At 47.3% G+C, this 23,741-nt stretch overlaps 1 protein-coding gene across 2 annotated transcripts in view; it reads right to left on the bottom strand.

Annotated features, from left to right (window-relative positions):
• Positions 1-23,741, bottom strand: part of UNC45B (unc-45 myosin chaperone B) — a 29,072-nt gene that overhangs the window by 4,821 nt on the left and 510 nt on the right. For both annotated transcript variants that reach the window (XM_081028821.1, XM_081028822.1), the window contains exons 2-19: positions 23,322-23,489; positions 22,734-22,770; positions 21,454-21,629; positions 20,063-20,152; positions 17,603-17,770; positions 16,885-17,053; positions 13,455-13,625; positions 11,751-11,922; positions 8,960-9,260; positions 8,013-8,107; positions 7,702-7,843; positions 6,890-7,030; positions 4,672-4,799; positions 3,669-3,735; positions 2,804-2,917; positions 2,322-2,437; positions 1,350-1,467; positions 598-753 (exon numbers count right to left, since the gene is read on the bottom strand). In XM_081028821.1, coding sequence (XP_080884947.1) covers positions 598-753; positions 1,350-1,467; positions 2,322-2,437; positions 2,804-2,917; positions 3,669-3,735; positions 4,672-4,799; positions 6,890-7,030; positions 7,702-7,843; positions 8,013-8,107; positions 8,960-9,260; positions 11,751-11,922; positions 13,455-13,625; positions 16,885-17,053; positions 17,603-17,770; positions 20,063-20,152; positions 21,454-21,629; positions 22,734-22,770; positions 23,322-23,489 — 2,529 coding nt within the window. The remainder of the gene's footprint in view (positions 1-597; positions 754-1,349; positions 1,468-2,321; positions 2,438-2,803; positions 2,918-3,668; positions 3,736-4,671; positions 4,800-6,889; positions 7,031-7,701; positions 7,844-8,012; positions 8,108-8,959; positions 9,261-11,750; positions 11,923-13,454; positions 13,626-16,884; positions 17,054-17,602; positions 17,771-20,062; positions 20,153-21,453; positions 21,630-22,733; positions 22,771-23,321; positions 23,490-23,741) is intronic.

The raw sequence follows: 23,741 nt of genomic DNA, 5'->3' as shown, positions 1-23,741 counted from the left end.
TTTGAGTACATTTGAATTGAGATGTTTATGTTTTTCTCCATCAGTAGAGATGACAGCCACAAACTTAAGTTCAGTCTGGTGAACTAATGCATGTTTCTTTGCACCCCCGTGTTCATGACTGTGTAAATATCACTTTTATTACACCTGCTGTGATGGCCACAGTCCCATCAAAGGATCTGATCATCGTGTCCCCTTAAGCAATTGGCTGCCTCTTTGCCAAACCACAAGCTCTCCATAGTACCCCAACCACATCCGTGCTTCTCCTGGGGAGCTCGGGGCTCCACAGCAGTAGTTAGTGTTGTTATTGTCATTGTTCTTAAGTAATGAGTTATAAGCACCACCAAAAGCAATGTGGGAAACTACAGTGGGAGGGATTTGAGTTGGCAAACTCGGAGAGTCCAAATAATGAATATAAAAGGCCAAATGATATAGACTCTCCTCCCTTTAAACGGTAGGAACAGATGCCGAGGGGGCTGGGAGGGGTTACCATAGGGGTTGGCCTCCCTCCAGAGAATCATACAGGGCAGTGTGGCCTGGGGGTGGGGAGATTCCCTAGAGCCCACCCAGCCCTTCCTTTCCCCCAGCGTGCACACTCACCACTTGGGTCATCTTGAGGCACAGTTTCTTATGTGCTGCTGTGAGCATGGCCAGGGCCCCCGCAGCTGCATTCTGCACCTTGTCATCATCTTCCCCACAGAGCAGCACCATCAGCTTCAGCCGATCATTCCCATCAGCTAGGAACCTCTCTTGCACCTATGGGAAGAAGGTATGTGGCTCAGAGAAAAAAAAATGCCCATACCTGGGGAGAGAGAGATGAACCTGAAGTCACGTTCTCTGACCCAGGATCTCTCAGAGCTTTCAGCAGCTCACCCACACCACCTCCTCCAGGAAGTCTTCCCTGATTAGCTAGATGAAAGGACTACAATCGCTTCCTGCTAAAAGGCTAGAGAAAATAAGGGGTTCCCCAGGAAGCATGCCCCACTACTCTGTTTACATTCAGCTATCCACACCAGGGACAAGAGGCAGGCACAGACTCCTTGAAGAGTAGATGTTGCCTGAAAAGCCGGTCTCACTTCCCCCTGGGGAAGCCCAGAATGTTTCTCTCACAACAGATGGACCTTCAAGGTCTGCCCTAAAGTGACTTTGTAGTCCCTAAAGGCACAGGGGCTTAGCAAGAGCAGGGGATAATTAGGTAGTTAGGGGGGGGCTGTAATCTAGAAAAGATTCGAAGATTCCTGGTTCTCAGGCAAAATGCTACCTTAATACCATTGCAATAGCCCCCATCTCACACCAGGCCCTGGCCTGTGGCCTGCCTCCACTCCCTCATCCCTTCCCGTCCCCACGCTCACCTCCTTGTTCACCACCATATTGCACATGCACTCAGTGGCCGCCTGCCGCAGCTGGTCATGGTTCTCAAACATGTAGTTCTCGATGTCTGGCAAGGCCTTCTCCTTAAAGATCTTCTGCCTAGGGTGGGAGGGGTGGAGGAAGAGAGGCCACTGAGTCTTCTGCAGTGAGCATTTGGGCCTGGGCCAACCCGGGGCCCTTGCCCATCTTAGTGGTGTCTCTACCACACCCTTAGCTGGCATGGTCTGGGTGGCATGGATCCTGCCCCCAGCTCCAGGACAGACCCCCGTGGGCATAAATTACATGACAGCGTAGCATAGCATCCTGGCCGTAGTGATGGGTTCTGGGGTGAACATGTCCCCAGCTGGAGATTCTTTTGTATTATTGCTGGGGAAATTCTCTTTCTCTTTCCTGATGGTATGAAACCAAGGAGATATGAGGTCTGGAGCTACCCTTATGACAATGAGAGAAGGGAAAAGCCCATCTGAGAATAAAGACAACAGACAAGAGAGGTGCAGAGAACCAGGCCCCAGGACAGCTTTGTAACCCCTGCATCAAGCTGCACCTGAATCTGGAGTACCCCTGAGTTTTTATTTACATGAGCCAATAAATCCCCTGTTATGTTTAAACCAACTGGAGTTGAGTTTTCTGCCACTTGCTACCAAAAGACTCTCAACCCAATACACTCCACCATCCCCTGCTTCTGAGAAGGAATACACTTTCTCCCCACCCATCCCCCTGGATACCTTTTTACTACTTCAGAAAGAAGTACCTACATAGTCTCCTTTGGCTTGAACATTGACCACATGGTTTTTCCAAGGGCTAATTCAAATCCCTCCCACTGTCATTTCTCCCCACTGCCTTTGAGCTTGTCCTTGGAGGAGAGCAGGTCCTGCCCATGGTGTATGTGAAATTCAACCAAACACTTCATGAGACACCTCTCTTCACTCTTGCTCACTTCACACCCCACTCACCGGAGTTTATCACTCCGCCCAGACAGGTTGGTGAGGCCTAGGAGAGCCTCGTAGTTCTGGAGCCCATCCCTCTCTGTGTCCAGGAGTCTCACAAGGGGCCGCACCACCTCGTAGACCTGTGGGAGAGGAGTCGAGGAGAGGGTCAGGTGGAGATCATGTTCCCCCAGTTCCTGACATGTGTAGATGCCCAGCTTTAGAATTTCCAAAGCATGTGCCTCCCCATTGTCTAATTCAACCTTAACCATGATCCTGAGAGGCAGGATCATTTCCTTTACTTTGCAGATGAGGCACGTTCCTGAGAGGACAGTTCTGTTAGTCATAGGCAAAGCCAGGCTTAGAATCCAGGTGTGTCTCCAATTCATTGCCCTCTCTGTGACAGCACCAAGCCCCCTCCCAGGCCAGGAGCAAGGTGACAAGGGGAAAGGCACCTCAGAGCAGAGGAACTTCCTCCATCCCTTCATCCCACCCACCCAGACACCTACCCGCTCCCCGGGGAAGGCAATGTCCGGGTTGGAGACAGCCGCGATCTTTGCTAGAGCATGGGCCGCTTTCACCTTTCCCACATTTGTGCCCTCCAAAGCCAGGGGAATCAGGGCCTGCAAGAAAGGGCACAGTCATTCTTTGGTCACAGACATCCTCCCGCTCCAGCTACTGTCTGTGTGTTCCATCAGAAGTTCAGCAAGAGTCTGTGATATAATCAATGCTTGAGGGTCATAGAAAACAATGAAATACTTAGTCACAGATTCGCTCTCCCCTTGTACACATTGAGGATTCACCCCCATTCTCCCCACCACCCTTATGTTTGTTGGCTTTGGGAAAATATATAGATCAATACACTGATTTTTTACTTTCTGCCTAAGTCAAACCTAATAACAGCAGGCATTTATTGAGCACCAATTATGAGCCAATACTTTAAATGTATTTCCTCCAGTCTTTGTGACATTCTGCGAAGTGAATGTGAGATATATTTCCCCCATTTTACAGACGAGGAAACAGTGACTTGATGCGATTAAGTAATTTGCCCAAGGTTACACAGCTGAAAAGGACAAGTCTTCTACAGCAAAGTCCACACTGTCTGTATCTGCATCATGCTTCCTTCCAACAGCCCAGAGGAGAGATGGAATTCCACAGTAAATCCCACGACACATCACAGAATCAAGCAGAAATTGGACTGGGGCCACGAACACAGACAGATACCTGAATGATGGTATTCCAGGAGGCCAGGTTGGGGCAGGGAGTACATTCTTCTTGTACACACACACACACACACACACACACACACACACACGTGCTCCTTCCCAGCAGCACACCTTCTAGGATGGCAAGAACTTTATCCCGCCCTATTACCTTGCCACCACCTTGAGCCACGATGGTGCCTCGGTCCTTTGGATTGTCACACAGTGCCAGGAATACCCTGTAGGGTGAGGATGAAGGACGTTTACTGCACCAGCACACCCTTTCCAGCCATCAGCATGCCTGCCAGTCAGACCCAGTGAAGCCCTGGGAAGTGCTACCAGTGTGCACATGCCCCCGAATTACCCAGCTTGGGAAGATACTGGCATGAACACAAGTGGCTCGGGAGGAAGCGAGGCCAAGCGAGGCTGCAAAGAGCCACCTCATCCTTATTTAGGGAGCTAATGAATGGCTCCTTGCTGCCTACCACCCAGGAGAAACTCTTCAACATTGAGGCACCATAGGGCCTCTGTAACCTGGCCTTTTTCTTCCTCTCTGTTCTTATGTAGCACTACTCTCTCCTGTGCACTCCATGCTTCAGACATATTGAAGAAGAACCCCACATTCACTCATTCTTCCTCCATCCTCCATGTCTTTGCATATGCTGTTCCCTCTACATGGAAACCGTCCCTCCCCTGTAGTTGGGTGGCTCCTTTTATTCCTTCAGGGTTCCCTTGAGTTGTCACATCCTCCAGGAGGCCTTCCTGGATGCCCACCCTCGTCCCCTCCAGTCTGGCTGGTTGGTTGCCACTCATTATACTCCACCAACCCTTTGTCTGACCCCCATCATGGCACCCGTTGCATTGTATCGTTACTGTGAGACTGTCTGCCTCCCCCATCAGGCTGCACAGAAACGGTGCTTTTTATCTCTGGAAGAGCAGGTCCCACACAAAACCTGGGAACAAGGTAACTAGAATGAACAGTGACCTCTTTCTTCCTGACACAAACTTCCACCTGTGATGACCTCCCTGCCGTGTCACTTTTCAATGTTGATCCCCTTCAGTCTCCTCTCTAGGCTCCCCAATGGCTCATTCCCTTATTTACTCCCCACCATTTCTATCTCCCTGTCCATCCTCCTGGGCCCTTCAGACCCCAGCCCTGGCCCACTGCAGCGCACCTGGCCAGTAACTCTTTGGTTTGGTCAGTGAGGATGGCACTGTCCGCTTTCACCATGCAGGCCAGGGCCGAGATGACGCCGGCCTTCAGGAGCCGCTTCACCCGCATGTCTACGAAGTCCTTCTTGTCCTGGGGAGATGAAAAGGTAGCCGTGGGGAAGGGACCTTGGCACCAGGCCAATCTGTATTGGAACTAAGATGGTGCACTTCTGACTTCTCATGATAGAGTGAATAATGGTCCTCAAAGATGTCCATGTCCTAATCCCTGGAACCTGTGAATACATGACCTTACATGGCAAAAGGGACTCTGCAGATGTGATTAAGTTAAGGGTCTTGAGCTGGGGAGATAATCCTGGATTATCTGGGTAGGCCCAATATAATCACAAGGGGCTTTATAAGAGGGAGGCAGGGGCCAGCCCGGTGGCTTAGGCAGTTGGAGCTCTGAAGGCTGCCGGTTCAATTCCCACAAGGGATGGTGGTGGGCTGCGCCCCCTGCAACTAGCAACGGCAACTGGACCTGGAGCTGAGCTGCGTCCTCCACAACCAAGACTGAAAAGACAACAACTTGACTTGGAGAAAAAAAGTCCTGGAAGTACACACTATTCCTCAATAAAATCCTGTTAAAAAAAATAAGAGGGAGGCAGGAAGGTCAGAGTTAGTAGTAGGACATGCGATCACAGAGGCAAGAGGTTGAAGTGATTCAAGGTCATGAGCCAAGGAATGCGGCTTTTAGAAGTTGAAAAAGACAAGGAAACAGATTGTCCCCTCTAAGCTTCCAGAAGGAACCCACCCTACTGACACTTTGACTTTGGCCCAGTGAGATTGATTTCCGATTTCTGAGCTCTAGAACTGTAAGAGAATAAATTTGTGTTATGTGGGGCAATTATGTTTGTGGCAATTTGTTATTGCAGCAATGAGAAACTAATACACTCCTCCAGATTTCCTTTCTGCAAACAATAGCCAAGGGGGTGTACAGCATGTTCTGATGTTGTGAACATCAGAATATCTCCTCCTCTTCTTTGGTCTTCCCCCTCCCAATACAGAACCTGAGCAGCTGATTCGGCTGGGAAATCAATCCCAAAGACACTTCACTCACAGAGGACTGAAATAAAAGAGCGATTATCCCAAACACTAGATGACCCATTTGTAACTTTTTTTTGCACATAGTTGGCTTTCCATTAGAATATGTGGCAGGTGAGAGGGTAGAGGGATATAGGCAGGAGTGAGAAGGGATAGGGAGCAGATAAAGCTGACATAACGATGGATTGGGTTGCTGGAAACCTAAAGTCAGCCCCAGGATTGAATAATTACAGATAATCGTCAGAGGGGCTGGGAGAGGCTGACAGTCACAGGCAATCTTTAGAAGCCACATTTGAAATACAAAGCAGCAGAATATGCTATACACTCTTGCCTGCATGACATAATATGCAGCTTATAAAAATGGTTTAGAGAACAACATAGCTGTGAGAAAACACATAAGGTATTTCCCCAAATTGGGTACAAAATGATAACTACATTCTGATTAAAACTATGAAAAGAAAAAAGATGCACGAAAAACAAGCCTCGGGTAGGTCACATTATATACCAAAATGTCAACAGTGGTCAGGGAGAGATGATATCATTGCGAGTGCTTATTTTCTTTGCTCTACTCTCCACCTTTTTGTTTGTTTTGCAATACAGTTTTATTACTTTGATCATTTACAAAACTTTAAATGTTTTACTGGCTGGAAATATGATGCATATATATTCATATGCAAACCACATACAAAGTATACCTTTGTGTGCAGGGATTTGTGACACCTGGGCTACTGCTAATCCATGTCCCTCCCTCTCATTATTCCTACTTAGCATACAGAGCCCCAAACCCAGTTATCCCAGAACATAAAAATTTTATGAGTGTTAGAAACATGAAACACAAGTGTCTGATGTCCAAGAAATCAACAGTATAAATTGCAAAACGTTCATCATAGCTCTGCTTGTTTTCTCAGATTACAAATTATTGGGTTTCTTACCTCCACCCCTTATAGAATATCAAAACTAAGAAATACATGAGCACCACCTAGTGGGAGAAATTTACCATTATTATCTTCAGTTTATCTCTATTTTATGCCAAATCCTCCCAAACACACGCTCACAGCACCCAGAGGTCACTACCTTTCCTTTCCATTTCTCTGAAGGTCTGGTGGCACAGACCCCCTCCCCGGCTGTCCCCGTCCCCACCTTGGGGTGCTCCTCGGGCACGTGCTGCTTGGAGAACTTGGCGAGCTGCACGAGCTCGGGGATGACCTCCTGGACATCATAGCTGTTGGTGCAGTTCACCAGGGTAGTGGCCACTGAGTACAGGATGGTCTTGTCAGAGGTCTAGAGGGAGGTACGGGGTACGGGGAGAGGAAGGGAAAGGCAGACAGGAAACTTTAGAACAAACTTCTGCTTCCAAAACCCTTACGGGGCCCACAAGTTGGTTTGGGAGGAGTGTGTGGCTCGGACAGGGTGGCCAGAAGTTTCTTCTGCACCCTCAACAGAACCCCTGAGGGCATGGGTAGGGGTCCTCTGAGTTGCCCCTTCTTTGAGCCTCTTGAAAAGCCGAAGCCAACACATTTTCACAGGGCGTGCCTACCTCCCCTGGGGTGGGGACAGGATGGGCCCTAGGGGGAAACTCCCTCCCACACTTCTTCCCTTAGTGGTGGAAAAGAGAGAAAAAGAGTCTGGGAGGAGCTGGAAAGTAGGGAACGGGCCCAGAGGAGGCTAGGTACTGACTCTTGGTCCTTCAAGACCTCACTTCCTGAGGATCCCTGGAAAAAATACCATCCTCTTGTTCATCCTCCCACTGCCTGGAAGGCATGAAGAGTTGTGAGCCCATTTAGTAGTCAGGTCAAATGAGGGCGAGAAAGAAGGAAATGACCAATCCGGGTTTACACAGGGAGAAGAGGGTATAGCCAGGATGAGGACACAGGGGTCCAATTTCCCAGGCTCCGTGGTCAGCCTGAATCTAGTAGATCTTTCCTGAAGCCAAAGGTCAGGGCCACACTTGCCTTGGCCAGCTCAAACATGGCCTGCAGGGCAGGAATGTCCTGGACAAAGTCGTCCTTCACGTCGGCGTCCAGCGTGAGGTAGGCCAAGCCCTCCACCGCCCATCGCCGAGTCCGGGTGTCGATGGATACATTGCACAGCCACCTGGAAGAGGGGAGGGAGAGACACTGGGGAAGGGTGCCAGGGCTCAGGTCAGGACCGTGAAGCCATGTCAGGGCAGTGCATAGCAGATGAGGGCTCTTTCATGATCTGCTGTCTCCTAGGGCACCCCCTGAGAGGAGATAGCAGGCCCGGGCACACAGGACCCCCTTACTTGCGACACTGTTTGGCCAGCTTCTCTGTTGACCCTTCAGCAAACTGCCTGAGACCGTAGTCTGTACCACCTGCAGAGCCGAGCTTACAGAGTCCCTGGGGAGGAGGGGAGAGAGTGGACATTTGAGGATCAGAGACAGACAAGGCCTTGCTCAAACAGGTCCCCGTGGCTGGAACGCTTTGCCCCTTATACCTGGCCTGGGTAAACCTCTACACATAATATAAAACTCAGCTCAGGTGTCACCTCTTCCGAGATGCCTTCCCAGAGGCTTCCAGGTGACATGACAGGAAATACCCCCAAAACTAGAGGTTTGTACCCTGCCCCTTTTCCCCATCATGTTGACCCCACAGATCTGAAACTGCAAATGGTGAAACTTGTTAGAACACAACAACTGGCAAAGAAATCCTAGCTTGTGTGTAACACATTCAGATGTTCAGATTTTCACCCGGGAAATTTGGACTCTTGTTAGAAAAAAAAAAATGTCTTCCATAGAGAAGACTCACAATGGCAGAAGCGGACACTAGTGTTTTAAAAATTGACATCCACAACAACAACAAAATCAATGACTCAACTCTTCGCGACAAGTATTTACAAGGAAAAGGTCAATGAAATAATCTATAAAACGGAAATGGAACAAATGAAGACTGTTTAACTGTGCCATATGAAAACTGATTAAGGAAGCAAACTGACGTTTTGGAGTTTGCTCTGAAAACCACTTGCTGGAGAAGCTCACCATGTTAGCATCATTCAAAGGCATGGAGGTTTAGGAGGTGGGACAGCAGGGCCCACCATTCTGAATCTAGGTTCTCACAGCCGCCTGCATATCACCCTGCTCTGCAGGGGCCCGAGGTGGCGTAGGTCTGGGTGCTCCCTGGAGCGCGGTCAGGGGCCTCATTCATCCCACTGCCCCTGTGCCTGGCATGGTATCGGGTACCTAGCCCACTCACCACCAAGGTACGGATCTTGATTTTCTCATTTTTGGTGGTCTTGTAGATCTCTTTGAGCAGCGACACGCCATTGGTGATGATGAAGGTGGCTCGGCTGAGCTTGGTGGAGGCATGGATGAGGGCCTCCACGGCCACCAGCTGGTCTGCCTCACGCTCCGAGCCACACAGTGCTACCATCATCTCCATCACACCTTTCAGCCCCAGCAGCTGATTGCCCAAGTCAAAGGGGCCTTGAAGGATCCCTGACACTGTCTGGATGGCAATCACATTCTTGTCCATGTCCTGGGGGTCAAACTTGCCCCTGAAACAGAAGGCAAAGGAGATCAAGAGAACTGGCCAGGGTGGCGGGAGGTGGGAAAAGTGTGAGATTTGCGGCAGACACATTTGGATTTGCATCCTGGATCTGCCACTCACGTGCTGTGTGACCTTGGGCAATTCACCGAACCTCTCTGATCCTTAGCTGCTTGATCTGGAAACTGAGGACAGAACAACTTCCCAGAGTTACAATGAGGATAAATGACATAACAGATGTGCCAGGGGTTGTGTTCCCCAAGAAGCACACTCTGAGATGGGATTGACATGTAAGAAACTTATTAGAGAAAGCTCCTGGGATCAACAACGGTTGGGGAGAGGGATGAAAACAGGACTGGACAAAGGGAGGCATTGGGCTACAAGGCAGTCATGACAAAGCCTCAGCCTGGGGAGAGTTCTAGAGCTGAGACACCCTTAACAGTCGTTCCACATTGGTGTGAGACACAAGTCATTCAATGCTGGCTGCCCTGGGAAGGGTGAAGCAACTGTCCTCAGCTGAAGCAAGTCTGAAGAGAGATGATAGGTGGGAGCTGTCCAGCTGATGGGTTTCCCAGCAGCTGAGGTGTCTGGTGGGACCACAGAGCAGCCACAACCACACAAAAGGGCCCACCGTGGTGCCTGGCACACTGCACCACTCTGCAGTGTGGCTGAATCACAACTTACCCTGATCCAGTCACTCCCTTATCTGGTCTCAGTCCCTTCCCCTATCAAGTGGCTGTAGACTCAATGAGCCAGAAGGTTCTGTCTTGCTTTCAGAATCTACTATCATCTACTCTATGGGAGAATCTCCAGCTTGGAATGGCAGAGGTAACATACCTTCTGATCCTTCAGTGATCTGCCCAGGTTGGTTCAATGTGGGGAATCAGGGCGGAAGTGCACAGTGGAAATACAGATGTGTATATAGGAAAGAAGGCAGTGTGGACTAGTCAGAAGAACTCCATACTGAGAGCTGGAGACCTGGGCTCTGGTCCCACGTCTGCCTCTGGCTAGCTGGGTGACCTGAGCAAGTCCCTCTGGGGGTGAGGAGTCGGTTCTGGAAGCTCTTAGAGTCCCTCCATGCCTTGCCTCTCATCTCTCCACTCAGTGCCAGGGAACCTAGAGCCTTTCATAATTAGGTGGAGTCTGCCCGTGAAGCTGGCTCCTCATACCAGCTAGTAGCTGGTAAATAAACCTTCACCCAGCTCCTGGCCCCTGAGGAATCTGGGTGGGGACAGCCTCGGGTGCCATTTGTTGAAGGTGATCACTCCACCCATCAAGCCTCAGGTGACTGGCCTGGGGGCAGAGGCCTGTGCAGAAGCAGCATCCACAAGCAGACTGGGAGGGGGTCTCAATCAAAAACCTCTGCCCACAGAAGAACTAGCTGGTCCCAAACTCAATCTGCGACCTCATGAGCGACTCAAGAAGTTGGCCACAAAAGCTGAAGCTGAGGAAGAGAAAGACTAGAGAAATCTTGAGAAACTTTAAGGGAAACGAAGTCAGGGGTGAGGAGAAGCTGTAGTATTGTGCAGGAGTCAGCGAACTTCAACTGCAGGCCAGAGGTCTTTACCTTCCCAAGACTCACCTGGGATGCTTTTTAAACATGCAACCTCCTGAGCCATGCCCCAGACTACTGAATCAAGGGACATCCCAGAAATCTGAATCATATACAAGTTTGAGGATCATTGGAATAAAGGATTAAAAGACCATGTAGCAGTGGGAGGAAAAGGGAGAGGACACATAAAAAGAAACAGAGATGGCAGAGAGAGCAACTATGTCACAATAATGAGGGAGTGGCAGTGGGAAGACACAGGAACTCCAGCTCCTGAGGGCTCTGGGCTCCTGCCTAGTTTCTGAAAAACCACACAGTTCTTAAAGTCTTGACAGAACCAGGCCTCCCTCCTTGACAAGCTGATGTTTGTTCCTTTCAACTATAGGAAAGTGTGGTTAAAGTATGTCCAAAAATATTTGGGAGGTGATACTCCTCCCTGCCAAAGATAGAGCCTAATTCTTTCCTCTTACACGTAGACCAGACTTAATGACTTGCTTCTCGTGAATGGAATGTGGTGAGATGAGAGTGATGGTGTGTGACTTCTGAAGATAGATTATGGAAGACATTGCCATTTCCACCTTGCTCTCTCCCAGAGCACTCACTCTAGGGGAAGCCACCCACCATGAGGAGAGAGAGGTCCACACAGGGAAGAATCAAGGCCTCCCACCAACAGCCAGCACCAATGCGCCAGCCATGTGAGTGCACCATCTTGGAAGCAGACCTTCCAGCCTCAGTCAAGCCTTTAGATGATTGCAGCCCAGGCCAACGTGTGACTGTGGCTTCATGAGAACCCCAACACCAGAACCACCCAGTTGAGCTGCTCCCAAATTGTGGTGATATTACAATAAGTGATTATTGTTGTTTTGAGCAGCTACGTTTGGGGATAATTTGTTACACAGCAATTGATAACTAATACAGAGGCCAACCCTGTGAGGCCTCCAGGAAACTCACGTGATGTACTCCTCGCAGATCTTGCGGAAGTGATCACGCTCTGGGTCACAGCGCAGGTCGTCGTAGAGTTTGTTGATGAGGATAGAAGCCAGCATACGGGTGTTGTCAGTCAGGGGCAGGCAGGACGGCAGATCTGGAACCTGCCCGACCACCTTCAGGATCTTCCTCAGGCCTGCAGGACAGATGGCAGCGGCAAGTGTAAGACGCCTGCTGGGCTCTTACAAACACCCCCCTCACTCAGTCAAGTCTTCACACCATCTTCTCTCCAGCCTGGCTTTAGGCAGCACATGGCTTATCCGCAGTGAAGGGCACTGGAATGGAGCCAGGAGACTCAGCCTGTACACTTGACTCTACTCCTACTTGAGCAAGTCAGCCCCCCCACTATGGACCTCTATTTTTACATTCACAAGATCAGGAATAGTTGATCTCAGAGGACTCTACCAGTACTAACATTCTATGCAATGATGTATAACCTTCTTCAAATATTATTTTGTATTCTATTTTCCCCAGGCCTCAGTTTGCTTGTTTGTCAAATGGGAACAATACTACCTCCCTCATAGAGTTTGAGGACTCAATGAGAGAATTGATTGCCTAGTGCCAATCCAGACACATCATTAGCACTCAAAAAATATTTATTACTTATTTAGGAAACTACATTTACTGCTTATTGTTATTTTCCTTTCTCTTTTGTTGAAGAATCTTCTGTGGCTTTCTATTTCTCATCAGGCTAACTTAAACATTACCTATTTGTTGAATAAATGAATGAATGAGTAAATAAATAAATGACCACCTTGTATGTACTGGATACTGAAATAAAAGAAACAATCCTGACCTTAAAAAGCTCACCATGCAACAGGGAAGACAGACGTACAATAAGGTGTGATAAGCACAGAGTAATACTCTGTGGGTGGAGTGTGATTTGCTCCAACAAAGTAAGCGCTGCATATTATTTTGAGCACTTACTCCAAGAGCTTTATACATATTACTTCATTTAATCCTATTGATAACCCAACTGGTTAGGAATCACTATTCCCATCCTTCAGGGCAGAAAACCAAGACATGGAGAAGTCAAGTAAGTTGTCCAGGATCACGCAGCTGGCAAGTGACACAGCGAGCACAGTGTCCCAGCAATGCCTGATTTCAAAGCCCACGATGTTAACTGTGACATTATACTGCCTCTGGGACAATAGACAGCTTGACTTCAGTGCCAGGTGCTAGAGGTGGCTAGGAGTTGGTCAGACCATTGGTGGCACAAGGAAGTGGGAAGAGGGACATTCAAGGCAGACCCTGGAAGGCATGAAACTCTTGAGTGTTAAGAGGGAATTAACAGCGCTCTAGAAAGCCAGCCAAGTATTTTGCCAACTATGAGACTTCAGAAACATTACCCTCGAGTTGGTGGAGTCCTGTTTGTTTTATAACACTTGCTCCCATTTGTTAGGAAACTCCGCCCAGATGTTTTCGAGTGTGTTTGGACATTTTCTGAGGGTGTTCAGACCCTGAATTCAGAGCCTTGACCCACACCTTCCCCAGCCCACTGATGGATCCTAATATGCTAATACTTTTTCTTGGCGCTTCAGGTGGGACTGAAGGCTTCTCCCAGACAAGATCCATGCCTCTTCTGCTTTCTGCTCAGCACAAGGTGCCCAACCTGCTGCCCCCTCGAAAGGCTGGGGGTATCGCCAGACGCGCCCCAGACCTTCTCACCGTTGTCCACCACATAGATGGTGCGTGAGTTGTCGTGAATGGAGAGGTTCTTCCTGGGGACGTTCTTATTGAGTAGGTTGAGGGCCTGATCTCTGCCCTGGCCAGACACCTTCTTACTGACCAGCATGTCGAGCAGGTGGCTGGTGATCTGCTTCAGATCCTTTTTGGTGTCTGAAGAAGGAGAGGACAGGAGTAAACAGAGAGGACCAGGGAGCCTCAGGTGTATGGGACAGGAATGGCAAAGGAGGACTCTGGAAATATCAAATCCACTGCTGCCTAGATATTGGAATTTCCCAGGAGAGTATAATATTGCCCTTCTCACCCCCCAAAAAAGGGAGGGAAATCCCTAGATAACACCCACAGAGGTCCTCCAGGAGCTCAGAACATTGACTTCTACAACACCTATTCTATCCTTGACCAGCTCTGGTTCTTAGAAGTTCGTCCTTCCAGGCATTGATTGGCAGGGATAAATTGATTTAATAGCATGTTTTAAAGAAAGGAAATGTATACTTTTGATAGACATCTTACTCCCCAAATTCCAGCAGGCTGCAAGCCTGACTTCAAGTCTTTGCCTGGGATGCCAGGTCCTTCCTGCCCACTGGGAATCTTAAAAGACAAATGCTTTTTCCTGCTTTGACCCATCTGACCTCTCTGAGACTTGGAGATTTTTGTTCTCCTTGGAGTCCAAAGGCAGGCATGCAGACATACAGACAGGCAGAAAAGGAAAGCTTTCCAAACAAACCATGTCATATAAATAAGTGATGGAGGAATGGGGCTATCTAACTGGAGAAGGAAAGGCATAAGTGGACACGATAGCTTGTTTTCAGATATAGGTATGTCACGAGTGTGAGATGGACTTATTCTGTGAGACTCCAGAGGGCAGACTTGGGACCAGAGGTGAGTGGAAGTTACAAGGAGGTAGATTTGAAATCAATATATATTATAATGGAATTTCTTAGCATAGACGTCCAACAGGAAGTTGTGGGCCCAACAAACCACACCTCTCACTATTCACACTCTTGGGGAGTCTCCTCCCCAATGGATCTGGGTTGGTCATGTGACTTACAGCACACCCAGAGGTTTAAAAAGCACTTGCACATTGGGATTTGTCCATTTAGAATCCAGCCAGCATGTTACATAGAAACCCAAGCTGCCCACTAGAGAGGCCCCAAGAAGTAAAACCAGGGTGCTCTGGCTAGCATTTGCAGTTAACCACCAACCATAAGAGGGAGACCATCTGGGACCTCTGAGGACTCTAGTGCAGAAAAGGAACATGATTTGCTGACCATTACAACAGTAAGTCAGAACCACATCAAGAATCCATGACCCCAAAAGGTTAATATTATTAATCTACAGAGAGCTCTTATGAATCAATAAGAAAACACTGATACTCCAACTGTAAAAATAGGTAACGTGAACAAACTGTTTAAAGACAAAGAAATCCAAATGGCTAAAAAAGATAAAGAAAAGTGATCAATCTCGCCAGTAATTTTTAAAAATTCACACAAGATCATTTTACCCACTGAATAAGAAAATAGCTTTAGAAATGGTAGTATTTTAATTTGGTGAGAATAATTTGAGACTGGAACTGTTATCACTTAGTAAGAGTTCAAATTGTTGCATTCTCTCAGAAAGAAATTTGAAAGTAAGACGGAGAAAGAATATTAGTTATGTTCACAGCCTGTGAACATAGAAATAAATTACAAATGCAAAAATCCAAGAAAATAATTACAAATGCAAACATAGCTTTATGTAAAGAATAGCTATTGAAGTGCTTTTTACAAGCATGCAATTAGAAACAATCTAATTCTCCAATAATATGGAGCTGGTTGATGAGTTATGGATGATACATACATACAATGAATATAATGAAATTATTTAAAATCAAGTTCCTATGAGTGACCTGCCTCTCTGACCCTCCCAGGCAGAGCAGGAACTTCTAAAACTATGCCTAGGGGAAAAAAGAAATAAATAAAATAAAATAAAATTATGCCTAGGCCCTGGATGTGCAGGAAGAAACATGAGTCTATAGGAGCATGTATGTAGGAATGAAACAAATATATGTAGGAATGAAACAAATTAATAATTATTAAAGTCAAAAGGAATCTTTTTAAAGAACATTAAGTGGTATTCAATACTAATATAATGCTCAGTGAAGGAAAAATCACACAATTATGTATAGGCAAATTCCAATTTTATTAAATAGAGATTTATATGGATGGATAGAAAAACGATTTATATGGATGGATAGAAAAAAGGCAGTGATTATAGTGGTTATCTGGAGGGGAGATTGCAGGTTTTTAGTTTTTTTTTACCTCTACATATTTTTAAATTTTTCTAAATTTCTCCAATAAGCCTGTTACTTTTTAAGATTGTGATAAAACATACATAAAATAAAATTTACCATTTTAACCACTTTAACGTGTACGGCACAGTGGCATTAAGTACATTTACATTATTGTGCAGCCATCACCACTATCTATCCAGAACTTTTCCATCTTCCCAAACGGAAATTCTACATCCATTCAACAACTCCTCATTCCCTCCTCCCCCGCCCTGGGCAACCACCAATCTACTTTCTGTTCCTATGAGTTAGATGACTTTAGAAACTGCATATAAGTGGAATCATACAGTATTTGTCTTTTTGTAACTGGCTTATTTCACTTAGCCTAATGTCCTCACTTAACATAAGGTTCACCTATGTTGTAGCATGGTTCAGAATTTCATTCCTTTTTAAGGCAGAATAACATTCCATCGTGTGTGTACATGCACGCGCACACATACACACACAATATTATTAATCTAACACACACACAGTATGTCCTCATTTAATGTTGTCAAGGTTCTGAGACTTTAAGAGAAACAACAGGGGTGGCACAGGGGCTCCACACGGGTGGCTGGGTGGCTCAGTTGGTTAGAGTGCAGGGCTCATAACACCAACGTGCCGGTTTGATTCCCACACGGGCCAGTGAACTGCGCCCTCTACAACAAGATTGAAAAACGACTTGACTTGGAGCTAATCGGTCCTGAAAAAACACACTGTTCCCCAATGTTCCCCAGTTAACAAAAAGAAAAAAGAAAAAAAGGAACAATGTATAACAAAACCAGTTTTACTATAGGCTAGTTTATATAAGCAACAGTCAAGTTCCTAGGGCATCTCATCGATGTTATAATGAAATGATGTTATTCGAGGGCCTGCTGTACCACATTGTGTCTACCCATTCGTTCATCGATGGACACTTCTGGGCTGTAGAAGCACCTTTTAGCTATTGTACACAATGCTGCTACGCATCTGCTATTTTATGATCAGAAAATAAGTACAAAAATAAAACCCGACCACTTCCACACACAAGGAATGCCCAGTCGGAAGTGATAACTGACTCTCCCTTGCCCTCACCCCCTTGAACCAAAACTAAACAATGTCTCTTACCTAGAACCAGGGCCTCCTCCTTCCCTCGATGCTCCTGTTTGTCCTCCCCAGACAGAGAGTCAATGATGGCCTGGAGCAGGTTGCAGACGGCCAAAGACATCTCCTCATTCTCTACCGCCATGAGGCTGCAGATTCTGTCTATCCGGACTCCGTGGAGAATCACTGTGGCCTAGACCCCCGGCAAGAACCACAGTCAGCTCGCTGCCCTTCCCGTCCGGCTGCCATGCAGGTTAGGGAGTGGGAGATAATGGCCCCATGCAGTAGGAAGATAAGCCCAGGGAGCCAATGCCTCATGGGGCCTGTTGTCTGGAATGCCCTTGACACAAGCCAGGCTCCTTTCCAGCCACTGGCCACATGGAGCCATTGAGCACTTGCAATGTGGCAATCCACATTGAGATGTGCCATAAGTATAAAATACACACTGATTTTTTTTGAAGACTTAGTATTAAAAAATGTGAACTATCATAGCCTTTGCAGTCAGCTCTTTCTCAGGAACAATTTTCAGTAACCTTATCTTTGCACAGACCCATTTCCAGCTCAAAGGAAAAACAAAGGAGCAATCGCTGTTGAATCTGGGACCATACAACCAAGCTTGGGGAAACACTTTAGACTTTGCATCAGGGTCTGTTTATGCCAGCCACACCCTGCCCATATGTCTCCCACCAGGTTCTCGGATGGGTAGCCATTCATGCCAAACACCCCACATCCAGGCCCTCACCCTAGCTCGGTGGCCACTGCACATGCCCGACAGGGTCCGCACTGCAGCCAGCACCAGCTCAGGCCTCTTCGTGTCCATAAGCTGCAATAGCAGGGCCATTCCATTGTTCTGGAAGATCCTTTCAGCCCCTGCTTCTTCACGGCCTAGTACAATGAGGTTGTTGGCGGCCTGAAGCAGGGAAGAGATGATGAGGGTCAGGAGGGAGGTTTGGCTGCTGAGGCCTTGGCCATGGGCCAAGTGCAGCGGCTGGCACAAGGACCGGGTCTTCAATACATCTTTAATATTCTTTCACCCTATAATCTACCTCCTGCAAACAGAGCCCAAGATCATAATTCAAAAGAAAAAACACAGTAACTTGCATAAAGATCAACTTGATGAAATACATTACAGTCATTAAAGTCCTAAGTAAAAGACTATAGAGCAACTCGGAAAAAACATTGGTAAGCAGAATCAGAATCGTTGGTTCCCTCTGATTGCACTTATGTTAAAATAAAACTGTGTATATATGCTTATGGATAAGGACTAAAAAATGGTAGATAAACATTAAATTAATTAAACAAAGAGGCCATTAGACTGAGGTGGCTTTAATGCTTTAGCAGCCTACCTAAGCTAACCAAACCCTAAGCCTGTAATACCTCAAGGTTAAGAAGTCCAAACTTAAGGGGAGGTGGGATGGCTCAGTTGGTTAGAATGCGAGCTCTCAACAACAAGATTGCCGTTTCAATTCCCTGGGATGGTGGGCTGCACACGCTGTAACAAAGATTGAAACCGGCGACTGGACTTGAAGCTGAGCTGCGCCCTCCACAACTAGACTGAAAGAACAACGACTTGATTTGGAGATGATGGGCCCTGGAAAACACACTGGTCCCCAACATTCCCCCCCCCAAAAAAAAATTTAAAAGTCAAACTTAAGAACAAACATTCACAGCCAATGAGGCTTTCCCAAATAGTGCAAGTACTTAAGCTATAGTTAATCAATAATTTCCTTGCTTTGCTTCCACCTTATCTTTGGTAAGTCTTTCCCCGAGCTCCTGTTTGTGGAACATTCCTAATGCATTCTGTTTTGGCACGGCCCAATTCAAATTGATTTTGCCCAAATAAACTCTTAACATTTTTTTTAAATTTATTGGGGTGACAATTGTTAGTAAAGTTACATAGATTTCAGGTGTACAATTTTGTAATACATCATCTATAAATCCCATTGTGTGTTCACCACCTAGAGTCAGTTCTCCTTCCATCACCATACATTTGTTAAAATTTTTAATATGCCTCAGTTTATCTTTTAACAAAAGTGAAATGTTTTTACATGGAGAATTATTTTCCCTTAAACATTTCCTTAAATATGGTTTTGGCATTTTGTTTGTTTACCTGTTCAGGGTAACCTGAAGTTGCAAGGGTTTCTACTCAGGAAAGATGGGTCTTGAATGTCTTCCGTAGGTTTGAGTTCTGATTCTGCTATATACTAGCTGTATGACCTTGGGCAAGTCATAGCACCTGTCTGGGTCCTAGATTCCTGTCTGTAAAATTAGGCAGTTGAGCTAGAAGGTTCCCAAGTGTCTTCTACCCTAAAGCCTTACAACCTGAGGATACATGAAACTTAAAAGGCCCCAGATAAGGAGAGGAGGACTTTAGCGGGACCTGAGAACCCAGGGTTGGCAGAAGAACTCAAGAAGCAGAAGTAGAAGGAGGAGGTGGGTAAAGAGATGGACAGTGGGATACTGGGAAGGGGGCTGATTAGAGAATTCCAAGCAAGTTTGATCAGAACCATCATCACTATCGGTCAAGGGCTTTGTACTTTTCGAAGTGCTTTTATCTATAACAATTCATTAAGAACTCACAAGAGTTTGCTATAAAAGGTATTTGCATATTATATGGAATTATTGAGTATAAAACTAACAAAAATTCCCCAGGCATTGTCTGTCAGGTTTTTAAAACAATTTTTATGTCAAGTTCTTATAAATGTAAAACACTCAGATGTTTATTTTTTTTCCTATGAAAAAGGACTAGAAGGGAACTGAAAAAAATGCAACAAATTTGGCTACGAGGATGGTATTATATGTAAATATTTTCATATTTCAGAATGACTTTTTGCAATATTTTAATGAAATAAAACATTATTTTAATGTAGCATGGCTTCTCAGGGTGGAAACTAAGGTGAGGCAAGTGAGAATCTCAAAATATCAAAATCAATGCAATGCAAAAAAAAAAATCTATAAATAAAACATCAAAAATTTAAATAAAGATAGAATCCAACCCTGCGACATAACTCTCTTCATTGGCCTCACCCTACCCACTCCCTGCCCTTCTTACAGTTCATATTGATTTCTAAAGTACTTATTGTCCACGTTCTCCAAGGAGACGACCCCCTCAGACTCCCCCAACTGTCCAGAGACTGGGGCGGGGCCTGAATGGAAAGTACTGTTTCTGCCTCTGCTGGTCGTATGGTTGCCCAGCACTCACCTTCTCCAGCCTATCGGCTTCACTGTTTTCATCCAGGAGGATCTCAAACATCTTCTGTACCCTCGAGTCTGTGGAGAACTGTACATGGAGCTGAGGAAGGAGGAAGGCGTGGGGAAGGAAGCAGGCAGGGGTCCACGTGTTAGTCGGCTGCTCATAAAGTTCATCTCAGTAAATATTAGGGAATCTATTCTGGGCCCCTGTACTGTCATTCATTCATTTAATCATTCAACAAATGTTTATTGAACAACTACTGTGTGCCAGACACTATTGTAGATACTCAGATGCTGGGGATAAAATGGTGAACAGAATCAAGTCCTTGCCCTACACAGCTTCAGTCTAGTTACATTCGCTATCCCATTTGGTCCTCACAAGTCTTGGAAGTCAAGGGATCCTCACCCCAATTTTGGAGGCTAGTAAACAGTTAGCTATTAGCCATTTAAATATGGGCTAAAACAGACATATGTCTCCAGGCGCAGAACCTGAAGCAATTTTCAAGCAGCTCTTCAAGCAAATTAAAACCATTATGTTTGGATGTCTCATCCCTCACAATCCCACCCACAATGCTCTGATGTTTTCATAAAATGAACTAACAGATCAACGTTCCCCATCTCATCAGCTTCTTCTGTACCCCCTACCTACTTTGTTGTGCTGGTCCACGCTCCCTCTTATTTCCATCCTGGGCTCATTTCCTTCAGGGAAAGGAGGGGTCTCTCATTTAACACCCCTTCTCCAATCACTCCTTAGTTTGTATTTCTGCAGCCCTTGGGTCTGCATTCCAGACAGTAGCTGTGGTCCTAACATGGGGCTGCCCCAGGCACGTGGCAATTACTGAGCAAGGAGCTGAGTGATCATTTACCCTCCTGCTCCCATAGAGGGGAACCCGACACCCCAAGGAGTCCCTCAGAAATTTGTTAGCGTAGGCAGGACGAGGTGCAGGCTTCCTCTCCTCTGGTCCAAGTTCTCCCCACCCCCTTCCATTTTCCTAGAAAAGATTTCCTGTTCCTACCGGCTCCTGACTCTCCTCTATCCTGCAGCAACACCCCCACCCGAATTTTTAGGTGTCTCATGCTGTCCTTCCCCTCCTAGAAAGAGAGGAAGAGTTGAAGACATACTAAGTTGCAATTTTTAAAGAAGAGCATCCATCTGAAATGTAAACGATCCGTGTTCTAGTCTGGCTGGCCTGCACCCTCGATCAAGCATCGCAGCATCTCTGATCATTCACAGGTAGGTGCACCTGTTCGGCTGTTCTGTGGCACATGCCTGTGCCATGTGTTCACTCCATCCAAGGGTGTGGAGGTACGGCTAGCCCTGCCGTCATATCCTGCTTCCCTAACATATCCCTGTTTGAATGGCGGCAAGTAGCCAAGGCTGTGGAAAGGAGTGCGGCTCACCTTCTGCTGGATGCTGGTATTGAGCCTCCTCAGTGTCTCCTGGAAGTTCTGGTTCCGTGGCTCGAGGGTGGCACAGCGCTGCACATCCTTGAAGGCCTGGTCCAACTTCCCCAGGTGCTCCAGTGCCTGGCATCGCCGATACAGAGCCTTGATGTCCGAGGAGTTGATGTCAATGGCTGAGGGAGACAGGCAGGGCCTCAGGGGGCTGGGCTGCAGACCACCTTCCTTCTTCCCCTGGCACCATCTTCAATCTCGTTCTTGGAGATTACGCACCCATGTGGACTATCTGGCCCAAAGCTCTCCTTTGTTATGGAGGGAGTGAAAATCATAGTCTCAAGGTCGGAAGGAAGCTTAAGGGTCATCTTGCCCAAGTCCTGGGGCTTCAGAATCTGCTACATGATGATCCCTGCCAAGTGCTCATCCCACTGCTGCTTGAATACCTCGAGCAGTGGGAGCTCCCTCCTTCTCAAAGCAGCCAGGCAGCTCCTTCAGAAAGCCCTTCCCTCTTCCTACCTGAAACTTTGCTCTTTTATCCTAAGGCCAGCCCTGGAACCCCCAAGATGAAATTCAATCCTTCTTCCTTGTGACAGCCTTTTAGGTGTTTGCAGGCAGCCCTCTGTCCCACCTGGGAGTTGCCTTCTCTGAGCTAAATATTGCCACATCCCTTGACTACTCTTCACAGGATGTGTTTCCAGCCCCTTTTCCAGCTGGTTCCCTCCCTTCTGAACTCATTCCAGGCTATCTGTTTCTCCCAAAGAATGGTAACAGGATCAAAACCTAACACAGACCTACAGCCAAGAGAAGTCTTCCTATTACACTTAAGCCACTTCCGATCATGCACTTAAGCCAATGTGGACTTATGTTTATTTTTTTTTTTTATGTTTATTTCTCCTAGTGCCTTGCTCTTCCCCAGAAGAAGCCCAGCTCCTACAGAGTGGACTGGGCTCATTGGATAGGTTCTGGAGATTCCCCCCAAGAGAATATCCTAATTTACAACAAAGGGGGGGTGTCATTACCATGACAAGGATTTCCAGAAACAATTATCTTAAGAAAAAATGGTGCCCCAACATATTTAACATGTAACTCCATTGGCAAAAATGTGACTTAGAGATGGCTTTTCTGGAGCTCTCTTTTCATGTATGGATGGCACATATGAAGCCCCACCCATAATGCCCAGGATGGCATTTACACAATCTGTAACTCCCACGAGTGTCAAGAGTGTCTCAGAAAAAACAGGGACGCGGAGATGGGTGGGGCAAGCGTAGAGGTGGGTGGCTCACCTCTTGAGGCATCTGAAGCTGCCTGAACATAGCTCTCCTGAGAAAGAGAAGGAGACTGGTTAATGTGGGCCCAATGTAGAGACAGCCAGAGAGGGGGTCCCCATGTGGAGAGGAGACGGCTCGTGGGAAGCTGCCAACTGTCAGAGGCCCAGGGTATGGGCCCCTTGCTGATAGTGGAAAAGTGGATGATCTTTGGCATCAGGCAAACTCGGGTTTGAATCCAGGCTCTGCCACTAACTACTTGGGATATCTTGGGCAAGTTATTGAGCCCTCTGAGCCATGACGTTCTTATCTGCAGTATGGGCACGATAACAGCAGCTGCCTCACAGGGCTGGTACTAAGATACCACGAAATAACATATGAAAAGCCCCCACCATGATGCCAGTTCCCATAAGGCTGGTTCCCATCTAGGGGAATTTCTGTCTCCTAGAGGAGTGGGTCAGGCAGTGGGAGGCGCCCTTCTCCAGCCCGAGTGGACCAGGTGAGAGGACTGGGCCGATGGAGGACGGAGGGTACCTATCAGGACAAGGGTGCTGCCTCCACACCTCTGTATCCCCGGGGCCCCCAGCCTCCCACCCCGCCCCAGACCGTCTTTAAGCCACAGGCCGCTCGGTTCCGATAGAGCGTGGCCAGCAGGGCCTTATCCTTGGTCAGCTTCAAGGCCTGGCTGTAGCTCTTTGTCGCAGCCTTGTAGTCCTGGAGCTGGAAGTGCCGGTTCCCTTCCTCCTTCAGCTGCACTGCTTCTGCCTCCGCCATCTGTTGGGACAGGGCAGCTCCATCTGGCCAGCCACTCACTCCAGACCCAGGGCTGGAGTCCTGCCTTGAGGTTTGGAGCTCCAGAGTCCCCTCCCACCAGAATGGAAGGTAAACGTTCTGCCTGGAAGGGACCCACCCCCAGTACCCCCAAATCCATTACCCAGAAACACATTACAGCATTTGCTCAGAGCATGGCCTGAGTTGAGAGGGGTCTCAGAGTCCCTGTGCCTCCCTCTCCGTCCCTCCCAGCTG

Source organism: Rhinolophus hipposideros (genome assembly GCF_964194185.1).
Source record: "Rhinolophus hipposideros genome assembly, chromosome: 20".
In the NCBI taxonomy this organism is placed as follows: Eukaryota; Metazoa; Chordata; class Mammalia; order Chiroptera; family Rhinolophidae; genus Rhinolophus; species Rhinolophus hipposideros.
The sequence above is the reverse complement of the archived record's forward strand: the minus strand, read 5'-3'. Positions and strand labels throughout refer to the sequence as shown.